General features: G+C 55.6%; 2 protein-coding genes across 5 annotated transcripts in view; one reads left to right on the plus strand and one right to left on the minus strand.

The window, feature by feature from the left end:
- LOC133354197 (inositol hexakisphosphate and diphosphoinositol-pentakisphosphate kinase 2-like) overlaps window positions 1–3,458 on the minus strand; it is a 29,512-nt gene extending 26,054 nt beyond the window's left edge. For all 3 annotated transcript variants that reach the window (XM_061570848.1, XM_061570849.1, XM_061570847.1), the window contains exons 1-3: window positions 3,363–3,458; window positions 478–592; window positions 46–241 (exon numbers count right to left, since the gene is read on the minus strand). In XM_061570848.1, coding sequence (XP_061426832.1) covers window positions 46–241; window positions 478–585 — 304 coding nt within the window. In that variant the 5' untranslated portion in view covers window positions 586–592; window positions 3,363–3,458. The remainder of the gene's footprint in view (window positions 1–45; window positions 242–477; window positions 593–3,362) is intronic.
- A 324-nt stretch (window positions 3,459–3,782) lies between these two features.
- Window positions 3,783–7,435, plus strand: LOC133354188 (dolichol-phosphate mannosyltransferase subunit 3-like). Of its 2 annotated transcripts, none has more exons than XM_061570828.1 (2): window positions 3,783–3,931; window positions 6,290–7,362. In XM_061570828.1, the coding sequence occupies exon 2, from the start codon at window positions 6,336–6,338 to the stop codon at window positions 6,606–6,608; it is 273 nt and encodes a 90-aa protein (XP_061426812.1). In that variant the 5' UTR covers window positions 3,783–3,931; window positions 6,290–6,335; the 3' UTR covers window positions 6,609–7,362. The 2 variants fall into 2 exon arrangements, with proteins under 2 accessions (XP_061426812.1, XP_061426813.1); XM_061570829.1 differs by lacking the exon at window positions 3,783–3,931 and adding an exon at window positions 4,190–4,322 and having other exon boundaries at window positions 6,314–7,435.
- Window positions 7,436–15,785: the final 8,350 nt, after the last annotated feature.

Genomic DNA, 15,785 nt, shown 5'->3' on the forward strand with positions numbered 1-15,785 from the left:
CGTGCGTGGGTGTGGGTGCGTGCGTGGGTGTGGGTGCGTGCGTACCCTTAGAGTGGAAGGAGATGAGCACGTGGCAGGCCGGCCACTCGGCGACACGCGCGTGCAGGATCGTGTCCTCGGGGAAGATGCTCACGCTCAGGTAGGGGAACATGCGCAGGCGTGCCAGGATCTCCGCCATGGGCCGCGAGTGCGACTTCTTCGCCATGGCGCAGATCCCCACCACGATGAGCCGCTCCTCACGCTGCACGCACGCACAAAGACAAAGATCCCCCCGCTATAGCCCGTGACACACTGCTAGGGCAAGTGCTCCTCGCGTGTACCTATGAAGGCCGGCAAGGTGCACGAGAGGTTGGGTGGCCACCATCACGCCCAGCTGCCTTTGTCTCCCCAGTGGCGAGTCAACCTAGAGGAGGCCCAGGACCGGTTCAGATAATTGTTGCCCCACGTGTATAGTGCGACAGCGTGTGTAGCGCTCACCTCGTCGTGATCCTTGTCGCTATCGTCCGACGAGGAGTGCTCCGATCCCATTGGCCCCTCTCCATCGTCAAAGCCGCCCTCGTCCAGAGCCCCACGCCAGCCCAACATCGTCCACCTGTGTGTGTGCGTTGGACTTCTTTTGCGTCGTACATAGCCAACCGTGCTAATCGGGAGGTGCACCCGAGCCGCGCGAGGCAGCGCCACACACACACACGGTACAGGTGTGGCACAGTACAGGTGTGACACACACACACGGGACAGGTGTGACACACACACACACAGTACAGGTGTGGCACAGTACAGGTGTGACACGCACACACAGTACAGGTGTGACACACACACACAGTACAGGTGTGACACACACACAGTACAGGTGTGGCACAGTACAGGTGTGCCGGACCTAACTCGGCCTCATGGCTGTCACTGATACAGACACATAGAGACAAAGATACACAACAACCGCTATTCGCCACTAAGTGGCGGTGATGTCACCAATACGCTTGTGCCAGGCTATGTGCACCTTGAGGCCACGTGAAGTGTCGAACCCCCACTGGCAGGAGGTCACGAGGTAGACCCAGATGCCATGGGTCGACTGACTGAGATGACTGGCTGATGCACCGCCTGTGCCCCCTACTGTGCCAACTTGCTGTGCTTTAGCCACACGGCGCTCCGCTCGTTGTTGTGAGCGTCGCTCCTCCGCCCTCCGCTGTTGTTGGAGGGCGACTGTCTCCAACTGCCAAGCAGCGTCCTTCACGAGCCTCCACCACAGAGGCCGATCTTACCAATCATCGGCAAGTCCACTCAGCTCCACGTCCTCCTGTACCACATCACTCCATCTCTTCTCTAGCCCGTGCCGCGCCCGTTTAGCCCCCTCGATCCGGCCGAACAAAAGCTGTTTAGGCATGCGGTGGCTGGGCATGCGGGCTACATGACCCAGCCAACGCAGCCTTGCCTGCCGGAGGAGCTCACCGATGGGACTTTGTCCAGATCTTTCAAGGATTTGTGAGCTCCTCACACAATCCAGCCTGGTTAAACCCAGGATGGATCGTAGGCAGGCCAGCCTAAATGTTTCTAACCGGCGAAGATGTTCCATTAGGGGTGTCCACGTTTCACAAGCGTAGAGAAGGGAGGGAATGACCGTGGGCGAGAAGACCTGAAGCTTCGTGCGGAGCGACAGACCAGGGAGCTTCCACACAGCGTTACGCAACCGATGAAAAGATATTGCCGCTCGACTGATTCGGAGTGAGACCTCCGCTATTAAACCGGAGCCGGTCATGAGCACACTGCCCAGGTATGGGAAACTCTCCACTCTCTCCACAACTGCCCATGATGGTACAAAATACCCAGGCCGGTGCTTCGTTTTGGTAGGGCTGATGGTAAGGCCCCACCTCTTAGTGGCACACTCCAGTTTCAGCAGCAGCGCCTCCAACTCCTCCTCTGAGTGAGTCGCAATTACCAGGTCGTCGGCATACATAACGTAGTTGACCAATAGGGAGCCATCCCTTGACCGCACCCGGGCATCGATCAGCCTCCCATTGTATCTGTACCAGATGGAAATTCCTCCGGTACAGCTACTGAAGGTTTCACGAACTATGTGGTCGAAATAGATGTTGAATAATGTTGGAGCCAGAGGACATCCCTGTCGCACCCCAAGGTGTACAGGGAATGGCTCTGACTCCCGGCCACGTAGTTTTACCCGGGCCTGCTCACCATCATGAAGGTCCTTAATGATAGGGAGCAGCAGGTCAGGGACTCCGAAAGCACGAAGAACAACCCAGAGCCCAGGCCTACTGATGGTATCATAGGCCTTGACCAGGCCAATAAAGCAGAGATGTAGGTCTTGTTGGAATTCCCTACACCTCTGCTGTAGCAAACGGACAGAAAATATGGCATCTGCGCAGGACCGCCCTTTCCTGAAACCGCATTGGGGCTCCGCAAGCCTCTCAGCGTGCCTGGCAAGACGGTGTTGAATAATCCTTGCCAGGACCTTTCCCGGCACACTGAGGAGTGAGATGCCCCTGTCGTTGTTACAGTCTGTGCGGTCCCCCTTCTTAAAGAGGGGGACCACCAGGGCATCCTTCCAGTCCTGCGGAACCCTTCCAGTGGTCCAGACTGTTGTTATGATGTCATGTAGGGCAGTCTGTGCACAAACGCCACCGTCCCCTCAGCACAGTGACACAGACACACAGACACAGTGACACAGAGACACAGTGACACAGACACACAGAGACAAAGACACACAGTAACACAGACACACAGTGACACAGAGACACAGACACACAGTGACACAGTGACACAGACACACAGTGACACAGACACACAGTGACACAGACACACAGTGACACAGAGACACAGACACACAGTGACACAGTGACACAGACACACAGTGACACAGACACAGTGACACAGTGACACAGACACACAGTAACACAGGCACACACATAGACAAATATCCCCGTATAGCTTTGACAGACTTTTTGGGCAAGTGCTGGTCGCGTGTAGCAGGCCGCTGGCGTGGCACACGCGGTGGGTGGGTGGCCAGCAACCACGCCCGGCCGCCTTTGTATCTCCACTGCTAATGTTTAAACACCGCACGAGGTTCTAAATTAAGGCCGAGTCGACCTAGGGGAGGCCCAGGACCGGTTCAGATGTTCGCCACCGATATGGGCCGTGAGATAACCACCACGTCAGCGCTGCCCGGGGGGGGGGGGCCCTGTGCAAGACCCCCTCTGTGCAGGCAACCCAACTCCTGCACACAGAGACCCCTCTCACGCACAGGGGACCCCTCTCACGCACAGGGGACCCAAGTTGGCGGGGACTGCAGAGGCCCCTCTGCGCTGCAGTGCCCGCACCCCCGGGGGGGGTGGGGTGGGTGGGGTGGGTACCTCGATCCGTGGAAGCGCTGCCAAGCGGCACGGGGCTCCGCGGGACGCGGCGCCGGGACGTGGAAGGCGCCGCCAGCGAGCAGAAGCGGCCGCGGCGTGACGTCACAAATATGTTTTGGTCTCGACGGATGACGTCGGCCACGCGGTTTTCATAAACGGTCGATGACGTCACGCGTGACGTTCGCCGAACACGCGCGGGAAAAACTGCGGCGTGACGTCACGCCGCTCGTGCAACGTCCGCGGAGATGTAAACACGACGCGATGACGTCGTCGAACGTTCGGTTGGTGGAGAGGCGGGGGAGGTTGATGACGATTGCGATGACGCCATCGTAAAAACAAAGCCCGTCGCGCTGCCCTGGTGACGTCATCGCGAGCCAGGGTTTGACGAGCGGGACGATGACGTCATCGTCATAAACAACGGAGCGCGCCGCGTGACGTCACCCCGGGGCCTCGTTTCGTCGGCCGCGACTGCGGAAGCGGGAGACGGAGGCGGCGGCGGCCCCCCCACGCAATCCTCCTCCTCGCTCCAAGCGCTTCGGGCTCTTCACAGTCAGGCGCCAGGGCTCCAGGTAATCCACGCTGCAGGGCTCCGGGCTGCACGTAATCTACATTCTCGGGCTCCACGTAATCTACATTCTCGGGCTCCACGTAGTCAGGATCCAGGGTACTCTTAGGTTTTTTCGGGAAAGTCACGTAGGTGAAAGATAAATAATAAATAAAATAATAAATCACGACGTTTCGGAGGCAACACAAGTCTCCGTCATCAGGTGGGACCGTCACAGCTAAATTTACTGTCTCAAGAGGATCCAGGGTCAAGGTGCCAGGTCTCTTGGTACTCAGGGTTCCACGTATTCGCGTTTCAGGGCTCCAGAGTTGAGGAATGCAGATTGCATAGAGTCGGCTTGCAGGACAACAAGTTGTCAGGATTCAGCCTCCTGGTCCCAGGTTCTAGGGCTTCAGGTGACAGGGCTCCGGGTCCCCCATGTGCTGAGGGTGTTGGGATCGAGGGACTGTGTTCAGGGGTTGCAATCCAAGAATCCAAAGATCCAGGTTCCTGTGATCCAGGGCCCAGAGATCCAGGTTCCTGTGATCCAGGGCCTAGAGATCCAGGTTCCTGTGATCCAGGGCCCAGAGAGCCATGTTCCTGTGATCCAGGGCCCAGAGAGCCATGTTCCTGTGATCCAGGGCCCAGAGATCCTTGTTCCTGTGATCCAGGGCCCAGAGAGCCTTGTTCCTGTGATCCAGGGCCCAGAGATCCTTGTTCCTGTGATCCAGGGCTCAGAGATCCTTGTTCCTGTGATCCAGGGCTCAGAGATCCAGGTTCCTGTGATCCAGGGCCCAGAGATCCTTGTTCCTGTGATCCAGGGCTCAGAGATCCAGGTTCCTGTGATCCAGGGCCCAGAGATCCAGGTTCCTGTGATCCAGGGCTCAGAGATCCAGGTTCCTGTGATCCAGGGCTCAGAGATCCAGGTCCCTGTGATCCAGGGCCCAGAGATCCATGTTCCTGTGATACAGGGCTCAGAGATCCTTGTTCCTGTGATCCAAGGCCCAGAGATCCATGTTCCTGTGATCCAGGGCTCAGAGATCCTTGTTCCTGTGATCCAGGGCTCAGAGATCCAGGTTCCTGTGATCCAGGGCTCAGAGATCCTTGTTCCTGTCATCCAGGGCCCAGAGATCCTTGTTCCTATGATCCAGGGCTCAGAGATCCAGGTTCCTGTGATCCAGGGCTCAGAGATCCTTGTTCCTGTGATCCAGAGCCCAGAGATCCAGGTTCCTGTGATCCAGGGCCCAGAGATCCATGTTCCTGTGATCCAGGGCTCAGAGATCCTTGTTCCTGTGATCCAGGGCCCAGAGATCCAGGTTCCTGTGATCCAGGGCTCAGAGATCCTTGTTCCTGTCATCCAGGGCCCAGAGATCCTTGTTCCTATGATCCAGGGCTCAGAGATCCAGGTTCCTGTGATCCAGGGCTCAGAGATCCTTGTTCCTGTGATCCAGAGCCCAGAGATCCAGGTTCCTGTGATCCAGGGCCCAGAGATCCATGTTCCTGTGATCCAGGGCTCAGAGATCCTTGTTCCTGTGATCCAGGGCCCAGAGATCCAGGTTCCTGTGATCCAGGGCTCAGAGATCCATGTTCCAGGGATTCGCAGTCTCGGGATGCGAGTTTGATGGATTCAGGATCCGGGTATCGTCGGGATTGGGGTTTTAGGAACTCAAAATTCCTGGGGTTGAGTTTCCAGGATGCCAAAGCAGCCACATCTGTCCCTTCAAACAACAAACGAGATTTGACACATCCCACATCAGCCACACGTCCTTGTGGGCGAGCGTGCATTGCCTCGGCGACACTGGAGGAGGGCTGATGGGTGATAATGAGCATCTTGATGGCCATGCTTACGACGACGATGATTGACGATGCTGACGTTGATAGCGTTGCGCATAATGTGGATGATAAAGATGCTGCTGATGATGCTGATTTTACTTATTTTTACATTTAAAGAGGGCTATTAGTTCAAGGCGCTCTATGACATCGGTTTTAAAAGCAGTTACAAAAATCGAATGCTTTAGATGGCAAGAGCAGTGGCAAGGGCCGAGGAAGGAGTGACCGTAACAAGAAGAGGGCACGTGGGGTCACGGACGGGCTGTAGGGGAGGGACGGAGGGGAGGGAATGGGCTATAGAGAAGAGGGGAGGCTAAGGAGGGGGACTGCTTCATGTACAGGGGCAGTGCTGAGTCGACGTGCAGTGTTGAATCTATGGTGCAGTGCTGAGTGAGTATATGGTGATTGATGGTAATGCTTTTGTTGACGATGATGGTGATCATTCTCACGCTCGGCGTGCTGACGATGCTGCCTGTTCTGCTCACTCTCGCTGATGCTGCTGTCCACGCCACCTCCACTGTCCCCCGTGCCCTCCTCCCGTGTCCTCCGGCAGGCCCTCCCGCAGGCCCTCCGGCAGGCCCTTTGGCACGCAGGCCGCCATGACCCGCCTGTCCCGCTTTGCGCTGCGCGCGGCCTCCCTACTCGGCCTTTGGGCAGCTCTGCTGGTGGCGGGGCCGGCGCTGCCCGCGCCCGTGCGGGCCGTCCTGGTGCCCCTGCCGGCCTACGCGCTGGTGCTGCTCGGCTGCTACTCGCTGGCGTCCGTGGGGATCGGCTTGGCAACGTTCGGCGACTGCCCCGACGCGGCCAAGGAGCTGGCGACGCAGATCGGGGAAGCGCGCCGGGACCTCGCCTCCAAGGGCTTCTCCCCCTAGGGGTGAGGTGGGGGGGGAGGGAGGAGGCCCCCCATAACCCACTACGTCTTTGCGAGAGCCCGCCGAGCCGCAGTGGTGTTCGATGTCGGATGGCGCGGGTAGTGGACGCTGTCTGGAATATTGACTCTTTACGTGAATGATGGAAAAGAAACCTGTCGCTGGAGGTACTGGTGTAAGAGAGACATTGGTGTAAGAGCTATGCTGGTGTAAATTTCCAAGTGTATTTTTTAAAGCAAAATATACCCCAAGAGACCACGGTCAGTCTCATTTGCAAGAGTGACCTGGGTCACCAATAGCAAAAGTAAAAACGTAAACTTAAGTGCTGTACAACTATTAAACAAATAGGATTCAGATCAAAATAAGAAAATAGCAGAGCAGAGATTACCGCATTGAAGTTACATTGGACACGGTGCACAAACATCAACCGGTATTGAATAAAATAAACTTGCAAAAAATGTTTGCTCGGACAAATTATTCAGAGATATTAAGTTACAGACATTGAAGTGGATTCAGGGTAATACACCAGTAGAGTAACAGACCGGTGGAATGCGGACACCCCGTGATGGACACCCCGTCACTTACACCCCGTGACGTACACCCCGTGACGCACACCCCGTCACGGACACCCCGTGTGACGGACACCCCGTGACGTACACCCCGTGACGCACACCCCGTCACGGACACCCCGTGTGACGGACACCCCGTGACGCACACCCCGTGACGCACACCCCGTGACGGACACCCCGTTACTTACACCCCGTGACGCACACCCCGTGACGGACACCCTGTCACAGACACCCCGTGACGGACACCCCGTTACTTACACCCCGTCACTTACACCCCGTGACGCACACCCCGTGACGGACACCCTGTCACAGACACCCCGTGACGGACACCCCGTTACTTACACCCCGTCACTTACACCCCGTGACGCACACCCCGTGACGGACACCCCGTGTGACGGACACCCCGTGTGACGGACACCCCGTGACGCACACCCCATGACGGACACCCCGTGACGGACACCCCGTGACGGACACCCCGTGACGGACACCCCGTGTTATGGACACCCCGTGACGGACACGCCGTGACGGACACCCCGTCACTTACACCCCGTAACGGACACCCCGTGTGACGTACACCCCGTGACGGACACCCCGTATGATGTACCCCCCCTGACGGACACCCCGTGACGGACACCCCGTGATGGACACCCCGTGATGGACACCCCGTGACGGACACCCCGTGTGATGGACACCCCGTGATGGACACCCCGTGATGGACACCCCGTGACGGACACCCCATGACAAGACACCAGCGTGACGGAGACACTGAAACAGGCATCGACGAGATTGGAGACGGGAATGATCGTGGTGACATGGCGCTCAGGTAGCGTTTTTGCAGAGATTCGCAAATTAAAACTGACAGGCTGCCCTGGTAAATACTGCCGTGTGTATCGTACAATACTACTGTGCGGCGCCGTCTGCTTTGCCCACAGTTGACGTTAACGGTCCCGTGACACCACTTGCAAGAGCAGGAGGCCATTGCGTGCCAGCATCAAGCTCCATATCTCAGAATCTACAAATGTATTTAGGAGGAGGAATCCCATGGTTCTCCTTTTCACAGATGTCCAGGAGCGGCACGGGGGTCAGCGAGTTACATCACCAAACAATACAAAAGACGATATGAATGCAAGTTGCAAACAAATATAAAGTATAGAAGTAAAAATTGAAAAAGTACATAAATTCCTGCCGATTTTTCAACAACAAATGCAACCTTGGGACAAGGCAGCAAAGTAACAAGAGTCCCAGACCACAGCAAGACAACAACGACAACAGCCTCGGAGCACACTAGGACAACAACACAGTCTGGCATATCTGAATCATTACCGCAAATTGTTTAATTGGGGGAAAAAAACATAGCAATCACCCCCCACTGCAAGAACGCGTCACGGGAGTTTCCGTATACAAGTCTGCTGAGCGTGCGAGCGGAATCGTTCGACTCCTACGATGGCAGTAGCAATGTGGTGTTGATGTTCTCGATGCCAATGTGGAGGTGCTGCTGCTGTTGCTGGCCACAACGAGAGGGCTTCAACAGAGAGAGAGAGGTCGCGTCGTGTCGCTGTTCCTCCGCTGCAGAAGCGCCGGCTGCAGTGGCGTTTACTCTGCGGCCCACATAGTAATAATAATAATTACAACGGTGACACCGGCGTGATGGAGATGGTGGTGGCGGCATATTGGAAATAGTGATATGCTATAAATGAACGATGCTCCCTGTATGAAATAAAAGTTGCGTCGAGTGTTGTGGGCTCAGGTTTGTGAACTCGCCCCAGGCGGGGAAGTGGTGCACGTTGGATGTCGCGCAAACTCCACGTGGTTTTGCGTTCAGCCACAAGCGGCTCCGTGAAGGCTCGCAGCGATGAGTGTACACCGTCGCCTGTCTGGAGTAGTCTGCAGTGTCTATGAAACCAGGTGTGTCGTCCCACAAGATCCTGTGGCTGGTGGGATGTATAACAGAAAAGTTTGATGTGGAGAGACACCTTAAGGAAGCAATTTACTTATTAATTTAATATCCTCCACAGCGACGCACGTGATTATGTTGTGTTGTGCACTATGCAGTGTCGTGCTGAACGAAGACCCAACGTTGATTCAAGCAAGGCTGACTGCTTATGAGGCACTGAATATTAAAACCACTTGCAGGGTATAGCACTCTACGAGTTGCAAAACGCTACTAAAACGCTCCACTCCCAAAAGAAACGCAGTGCGGCTGATGGGATGTGTGTGGATCGGTGGTGTAGTTGGTTATTGCGCTGCATAACGAACCCGGCGACCCAAGTTCGATTCCCGCTCACGGCCAACACGAATCTCTGGGCCTCACCTAGGTCGACTCAGCCTCAAATAAGTACCAGCCTCGAATGAGTGCCTCGTACACAAATGAGTAGCTTGTAGTCATTTGTGCGGCGTTTAAACATCGCGATATGGCGAGCGGTCCTGGCACATCTCCGAGCGTGTGCCCTGTCGGCCTCCATCGGCTGCTGGCTAACAGCGCCTGCCGCCCAAGTCAGGACGACACGGGGGTCTTTGAGTCACAAAAATAATACAGACGTCAGTGCCGGACTACCCTAGTCGCACAAGTAGCTACACATGCAGCAGCTACGGACCCGCACTTTCAAGGGCCCCCGCGCTAAATGCTTTAAATATCTCAATTCCGGTTCAGTGATTCTGCACTTGCTCTATTGCTATAGTACTATACTGCCTTCAACTTTTATGAACGACTGGGTGTTTAAGGTGAGCGATTTGTCGTATTATCTGGCCGTATAGCAAATGAAAAAATAAAATTACTTTAATATGCAAGTTAAAATTGTGTTTTAATATAAAGTTTTTTTTTTATTTAAGGCCCCTCTTTAACACATGCTACAGGCCTCGCACTAGCTTGATCCGGCACTGAAATGCGTGTACAATTGTTGCGCGGAATCGAGGAGAGGGGGGGGCGAATTTGGTCGGCTCGCTGCAGACAACGCGCAGCGAGAGCGTCTGGACCAAGTTGATTCAGCGGCCAGAGGCGAGACGCAGCAGCAGCAGCAGCCGCAGGGCGAGGCAGGGCGCCGGGTGGCGCGGCACGGGCACGGGTTGGGGTTGGGTGGGTCAATAGCGGGGGAGGCAGCCCCGCCCCACCCCCCCCGAGGGTGGGGGGTGCTGTGCAGTGAACGGGCATCCCCCATCCGTGTCTCACCCCCCCCAGCCCCCCGTGTCTCACCCCCCCCAGCCCCCCGTGTCTCACCCCTCCCAGCCCCCCGTGTCTCACCACCAGAACCCCCCCCCCCGCCCCGCGTCTCGCTCCCATCCGTGTCTCGCCAAGACTCCAAGACCGACGCTGACAAAGTGCGGGGGACTCGGTTTATGGCCGAGTCAACCTAGCAGGAGGACGAGGAGGACCAAAAAAACCCGCCTCGCAGTACCACTCGCCACTGATGCGAGCCGTGACACGCGCACAGAGACACTCCCACAGAGAAAACCCCAACACGTACCCCTGAATAACAAGATGAATCAGATACACCATGCGTCTCCTTCCGGGACGTGTCCCTCCACCTACACAACCCAAGGTCTGTTTGACACATCCCATCAGCCGCACGGCCTTCCCGCAGAGCAGGTGTCGGCAGCATTGGTTCAACACAAGCGGCACTCGAGGCCAGTTTCGACGTTTAGTGTCTCATCAGCAGAGTCGGACTCGCTTGATAACCAATTCCGGATGATGGGATGTGTTACAAAAAAAGTATTAACACCGATATGTGTACGTGGAGGAGGCTGATTGGTTAGTTTTCTGGCTTACACGGTGCCTGTAACAAACTCACACCACGCACAGTGCACAACCACTACACACCACGCACACTCACTACACACCACGCACACTCACTACACACCACGCACACTTACTACACACCACACACAGTACACACTCACTACACACCACACACAGTGCACACCACGCACACTCACTACACACCACGCACAGTGCACACTCACTACACACCACGCACAGTGCACACTCACTACACACCACACAGTGCACACTCACTACACACCACGCACAGTGCACACTCACTACACACCACGCACACTCACTACACACCACACACAGTACACACTCACTACACACCACACACAGTACACACTCACTACACACCACGCACACTCACTACACACCACGCACAGTGCACACTCACTACACACCACACACAGTACACACTCACTACACACCACGCACAGTGCACACCACGCACACTCACTACACACCACACAGTGCACACTCACTACACACCACGCACAGTGCACACTCACTACACACCACGCACACTCACTACACACCACACACAGTACACACTCACTACACACCACACACAGTGCACACCACGCACACTCACTACACACCACGCACAGTGCACACTCACTACACACCACGCACAGTGCACACCACGCACACTCACTACACACCACGCACAGTGCACACTCACTACACACCACGCACAGTGCACACTCACTACACACCACGCACAGTGCACACCACGCACACTCACTACACACCACGCACAGTGCACACTCACTACACACCACGCACAGTACACACTCACTACACACCACGCACAGTGCACACCACGCACACTCACTACACACCACGCACAGTGCACACTCACTACACACCACGCACAGTGCACACCACGCACACTCACTACACACCACGCACAGTGCACACTCACTACACACCACGCACAGTACACACTCACTACACACCACGCACACTCACTACACACCACACACACTCACTACACACCACGCAGAGTGCACACTCACTACACACCACGCACAGTGCACACTCACTACACACCACGCACAGTGCACACTCACTACACACCACGCACACTCACTACACACCACACACACTCACTACACACCACACACACTCACTACACACCACACACCATGCACACTCACTACACACCACACACACTCACTACACACCACGCAGAGTGCACACCACGCACACTCACTACACACCACGCACAGTGCACACTCACTACACACCACGCACAGTGCACACTCACTACACACCACGCACAGTACACACTCACTACACACCACGCACACTCACTACACACCACACACACTCACTACACACCACACACAGTGCACACTCACTACACACCACGCACAGTGCACACTCACTACACACCACGCACAGTACACACTCACTACACACCACGCACACTCACTACACACCACACACACTCACTACACACCACACACAGTGCACACTCACTACACACCACACACACTCACTACACACCACACACCATGCACACTCACTACACACCACGCACAGTGCACACTCACTACACACCACACACAGTGCACACTCACTACACACCACGCACAGTGCACACTCACTACACACCACACACAGTGCACACTCACTACACACCACGCACACTCACTACACACCACACACACTCACTACACACCACGCACAGTACACACTCACTACACACCACGCACAGTGCACACCACGCACACTCACTACACACCACGCACAGTGCACACTCACTACACCCCACGCACAGTGCACACTCACTACACACCACACACAGTGCACACTCACTACACACCACGCACACTCACTACACACCACACACACTCACTACACACCACGCACAGTACACACTCACTACACACCACGCACAGTGCACACCACGCACACTCACTACACACCACACACAGTACACACTCACTACACCCCACGCACAGTGCACACTCACTACACACCACGCACAGTACACACTCACTACACACCACGCACACTCACTACACACCACGCACAGTGCACACCACGCACACTCACTACACACCACGCACAGTGCACACTCACTACACACCACGCACAGTGCACACTCACTACACACCACGCACACTCACTACACACCACGCACAGTGCACACCACGCACACTCACTACACCCCACGCACAGTGCACACTCACTACACACCACGCACAGTGCACACTCACTACACACCACGCACAGTACACACTCACTACACACCACGCACACTCACTACACACCACACACACTCACTACACACCACGCAGAGTGCACACTCACTACACACCACGCACAGTGCACACTCACTACACACCACGCACAGTACACACTCACTACACACCACGCACACTCACTACACACCACACATACTCACTACACACCACGCACAGTGCACACTCACTACACACCACGCACAGTGCACACTCACTACACACCACGCACACTCACTACACACCACACACACTCACTACACACCACACACACTCACTACACACCACACACCATGCACACTCACTACACACCACGCACAGTGCACACTCACTACACACCACGCACACTCACTACACACCACGCACACTCACTACACACCACACACAGTGCACACTCACTACACACCACGCGCAGTGCACATTCACTACACACCACACACCATGCACACTCACTACACACCACACACAGTGCACACTCACTACACACCACACACCATGCACACTCACTACACACCACACACCATGCACACTCACTACACACCACGCACAGTACACACTCACTACACACCACGCACACTCACTACACACCACACACACTCACTACACACCACACACAGTGCACACTCACTACAAACCACACACAGTGCACACTCACTACACACCACGCACAGTGCACACTCACTACACACCACGCACAGTACACGCACACTCACTACACACCACACACAGTGCACACTCACTACACACCACACACACTCACTACACACCACACACCATGCACACTCACTACACACCACGCACAGTGCACACTCACTACACACCACACACAGTGCACACTCACTACACACCACGCGCGGTGCACACTCACTACACACCACACACAGTGCACACTCACTACACACCACGCACAGTGCACACTCACTACACACCACGCACAGTGCACACCACGCACACTCACTACACACCACACACAGTGCACACTCACTACACACCACACGCAGTGCACACTCACTACACACCACGCACACTCACTACACACCACACACACTCACTACACACCACACACCATGCACACTCACTACACACCACGCACAGTGCACACTCACTACACACCACGCACACTCACTACACACCACGCACACTCACTACACACCACACACACTACACACCACACACACTCACTACACACCACACACACTACACACCACACACACTACACACCACACACCATGCACACTCACTACACACCACGCACAGTGCACACTCACTACACACCACACACACTACACACCACACACTACACACCACACACCATGCACACTCACTACACACCACACACACTCCACACCGCACACCATGCACACTCACTACACACCACGCACAGTGCACACTCACTACACACTCACTACACACTACACACCACGCACAACGCACAGAGACAAAGAGACCCGTATCACACAGATTGTGGCCACCCATGCCCGCTCGCCCGCCTTTGTCTCCCAAGTGGCGATGTTTACACACCGCACCGACACAAACTGACACACACTACACACACTACACACACTGCACACACTGCACACACTACACAAACTGACACAAACTGACACACACTGCACACACTGCACACACTACACACACTGCACACGTAACGTACCGACACGCTCACCTATCTACACAGACTGTTGATGAAGGTGGTGTTAGTGAGCACCTATTAAGACCGCGCCTATGAGGGGTGGGGCGCTTAGCACCACGGCCGTGCAATACACATACACAATACACACAGACGCATACAAAGCAAAGAAAAAGGTCCAATCCTATAATTACCCCATGTAGCATTTCACAGGCTGCGTGTGGGGCGTGGTTCTGACCACATTACCCCTGATGCCATGTGCAGTGACGGCCTTAATAGGTGCTCGCTAACCATACTCGTCACAACAATCTCAACGCTCATACACATTGAGACGGAGACAAACACATCCCCAGTATAGCCTGAGCAGGCCATTTGGGCAAGTGTTGTTCGCGTGTACCGATGAAGGCTGGTACGGCACACTCAGGGAGTGGATGGCTAGCACCACGCCCGGCCGCCTTTGTCTCCCTAGTGGAAATGTTCACATCGCACCAGGTACTAATTTGAGGCTAAGTATACTTAGGGGAGACCCAGGATCGGTTCAAATATTCGCCACTATTAATTTTGTCGTGAACGGGAATCGAACTTAGCTCGCCGGGTTCGGAGTGCAGCACGCGAATGTGGGGGCCATCGGCCCCCGGGGTCCCTCCCGCCTGCATCCCCTATTCGTTTACGTTACCCCACCTCCCTATTACCCGCTACGGTTTCGCCGGCATTCGAACGCGACGCCCCTACGGTTACAGCCTCGCGCCGCGCTCCCACGCTGCGAGCATACGTGCGCACATCATCGTCGATCAAACGCCGTGCTCGCAGTATAGCCCTGTGCGGCACGTTCCCAATGCGCATCCGTATTATACACGTAGTGAACGTGCGCGCACACACGCATACAGCTCCACACGCGATACCCACTCTTGCGCCGCTCTGCGCAGCGCTCGCCGCCTGCTGGCCGCTCACGTTATGAGCGCGCAC

This window comes from Lethenteron reissneri, chromosome 46 (genome assembly GCF_015708825.2).
Source record: "Lethenteron reissneri isolate LAM-NWPU_2019-01 chromosome 46, ASM1570882v1, whole genome shotgun sequence".
NCBI classification, from domain to species: Eukaryota; Metazoa; Chordata; class Hyperoartia; order Petromyzontiformes; family Petromyzontidae; genus Lethenteron; species Lethenteron reissneri.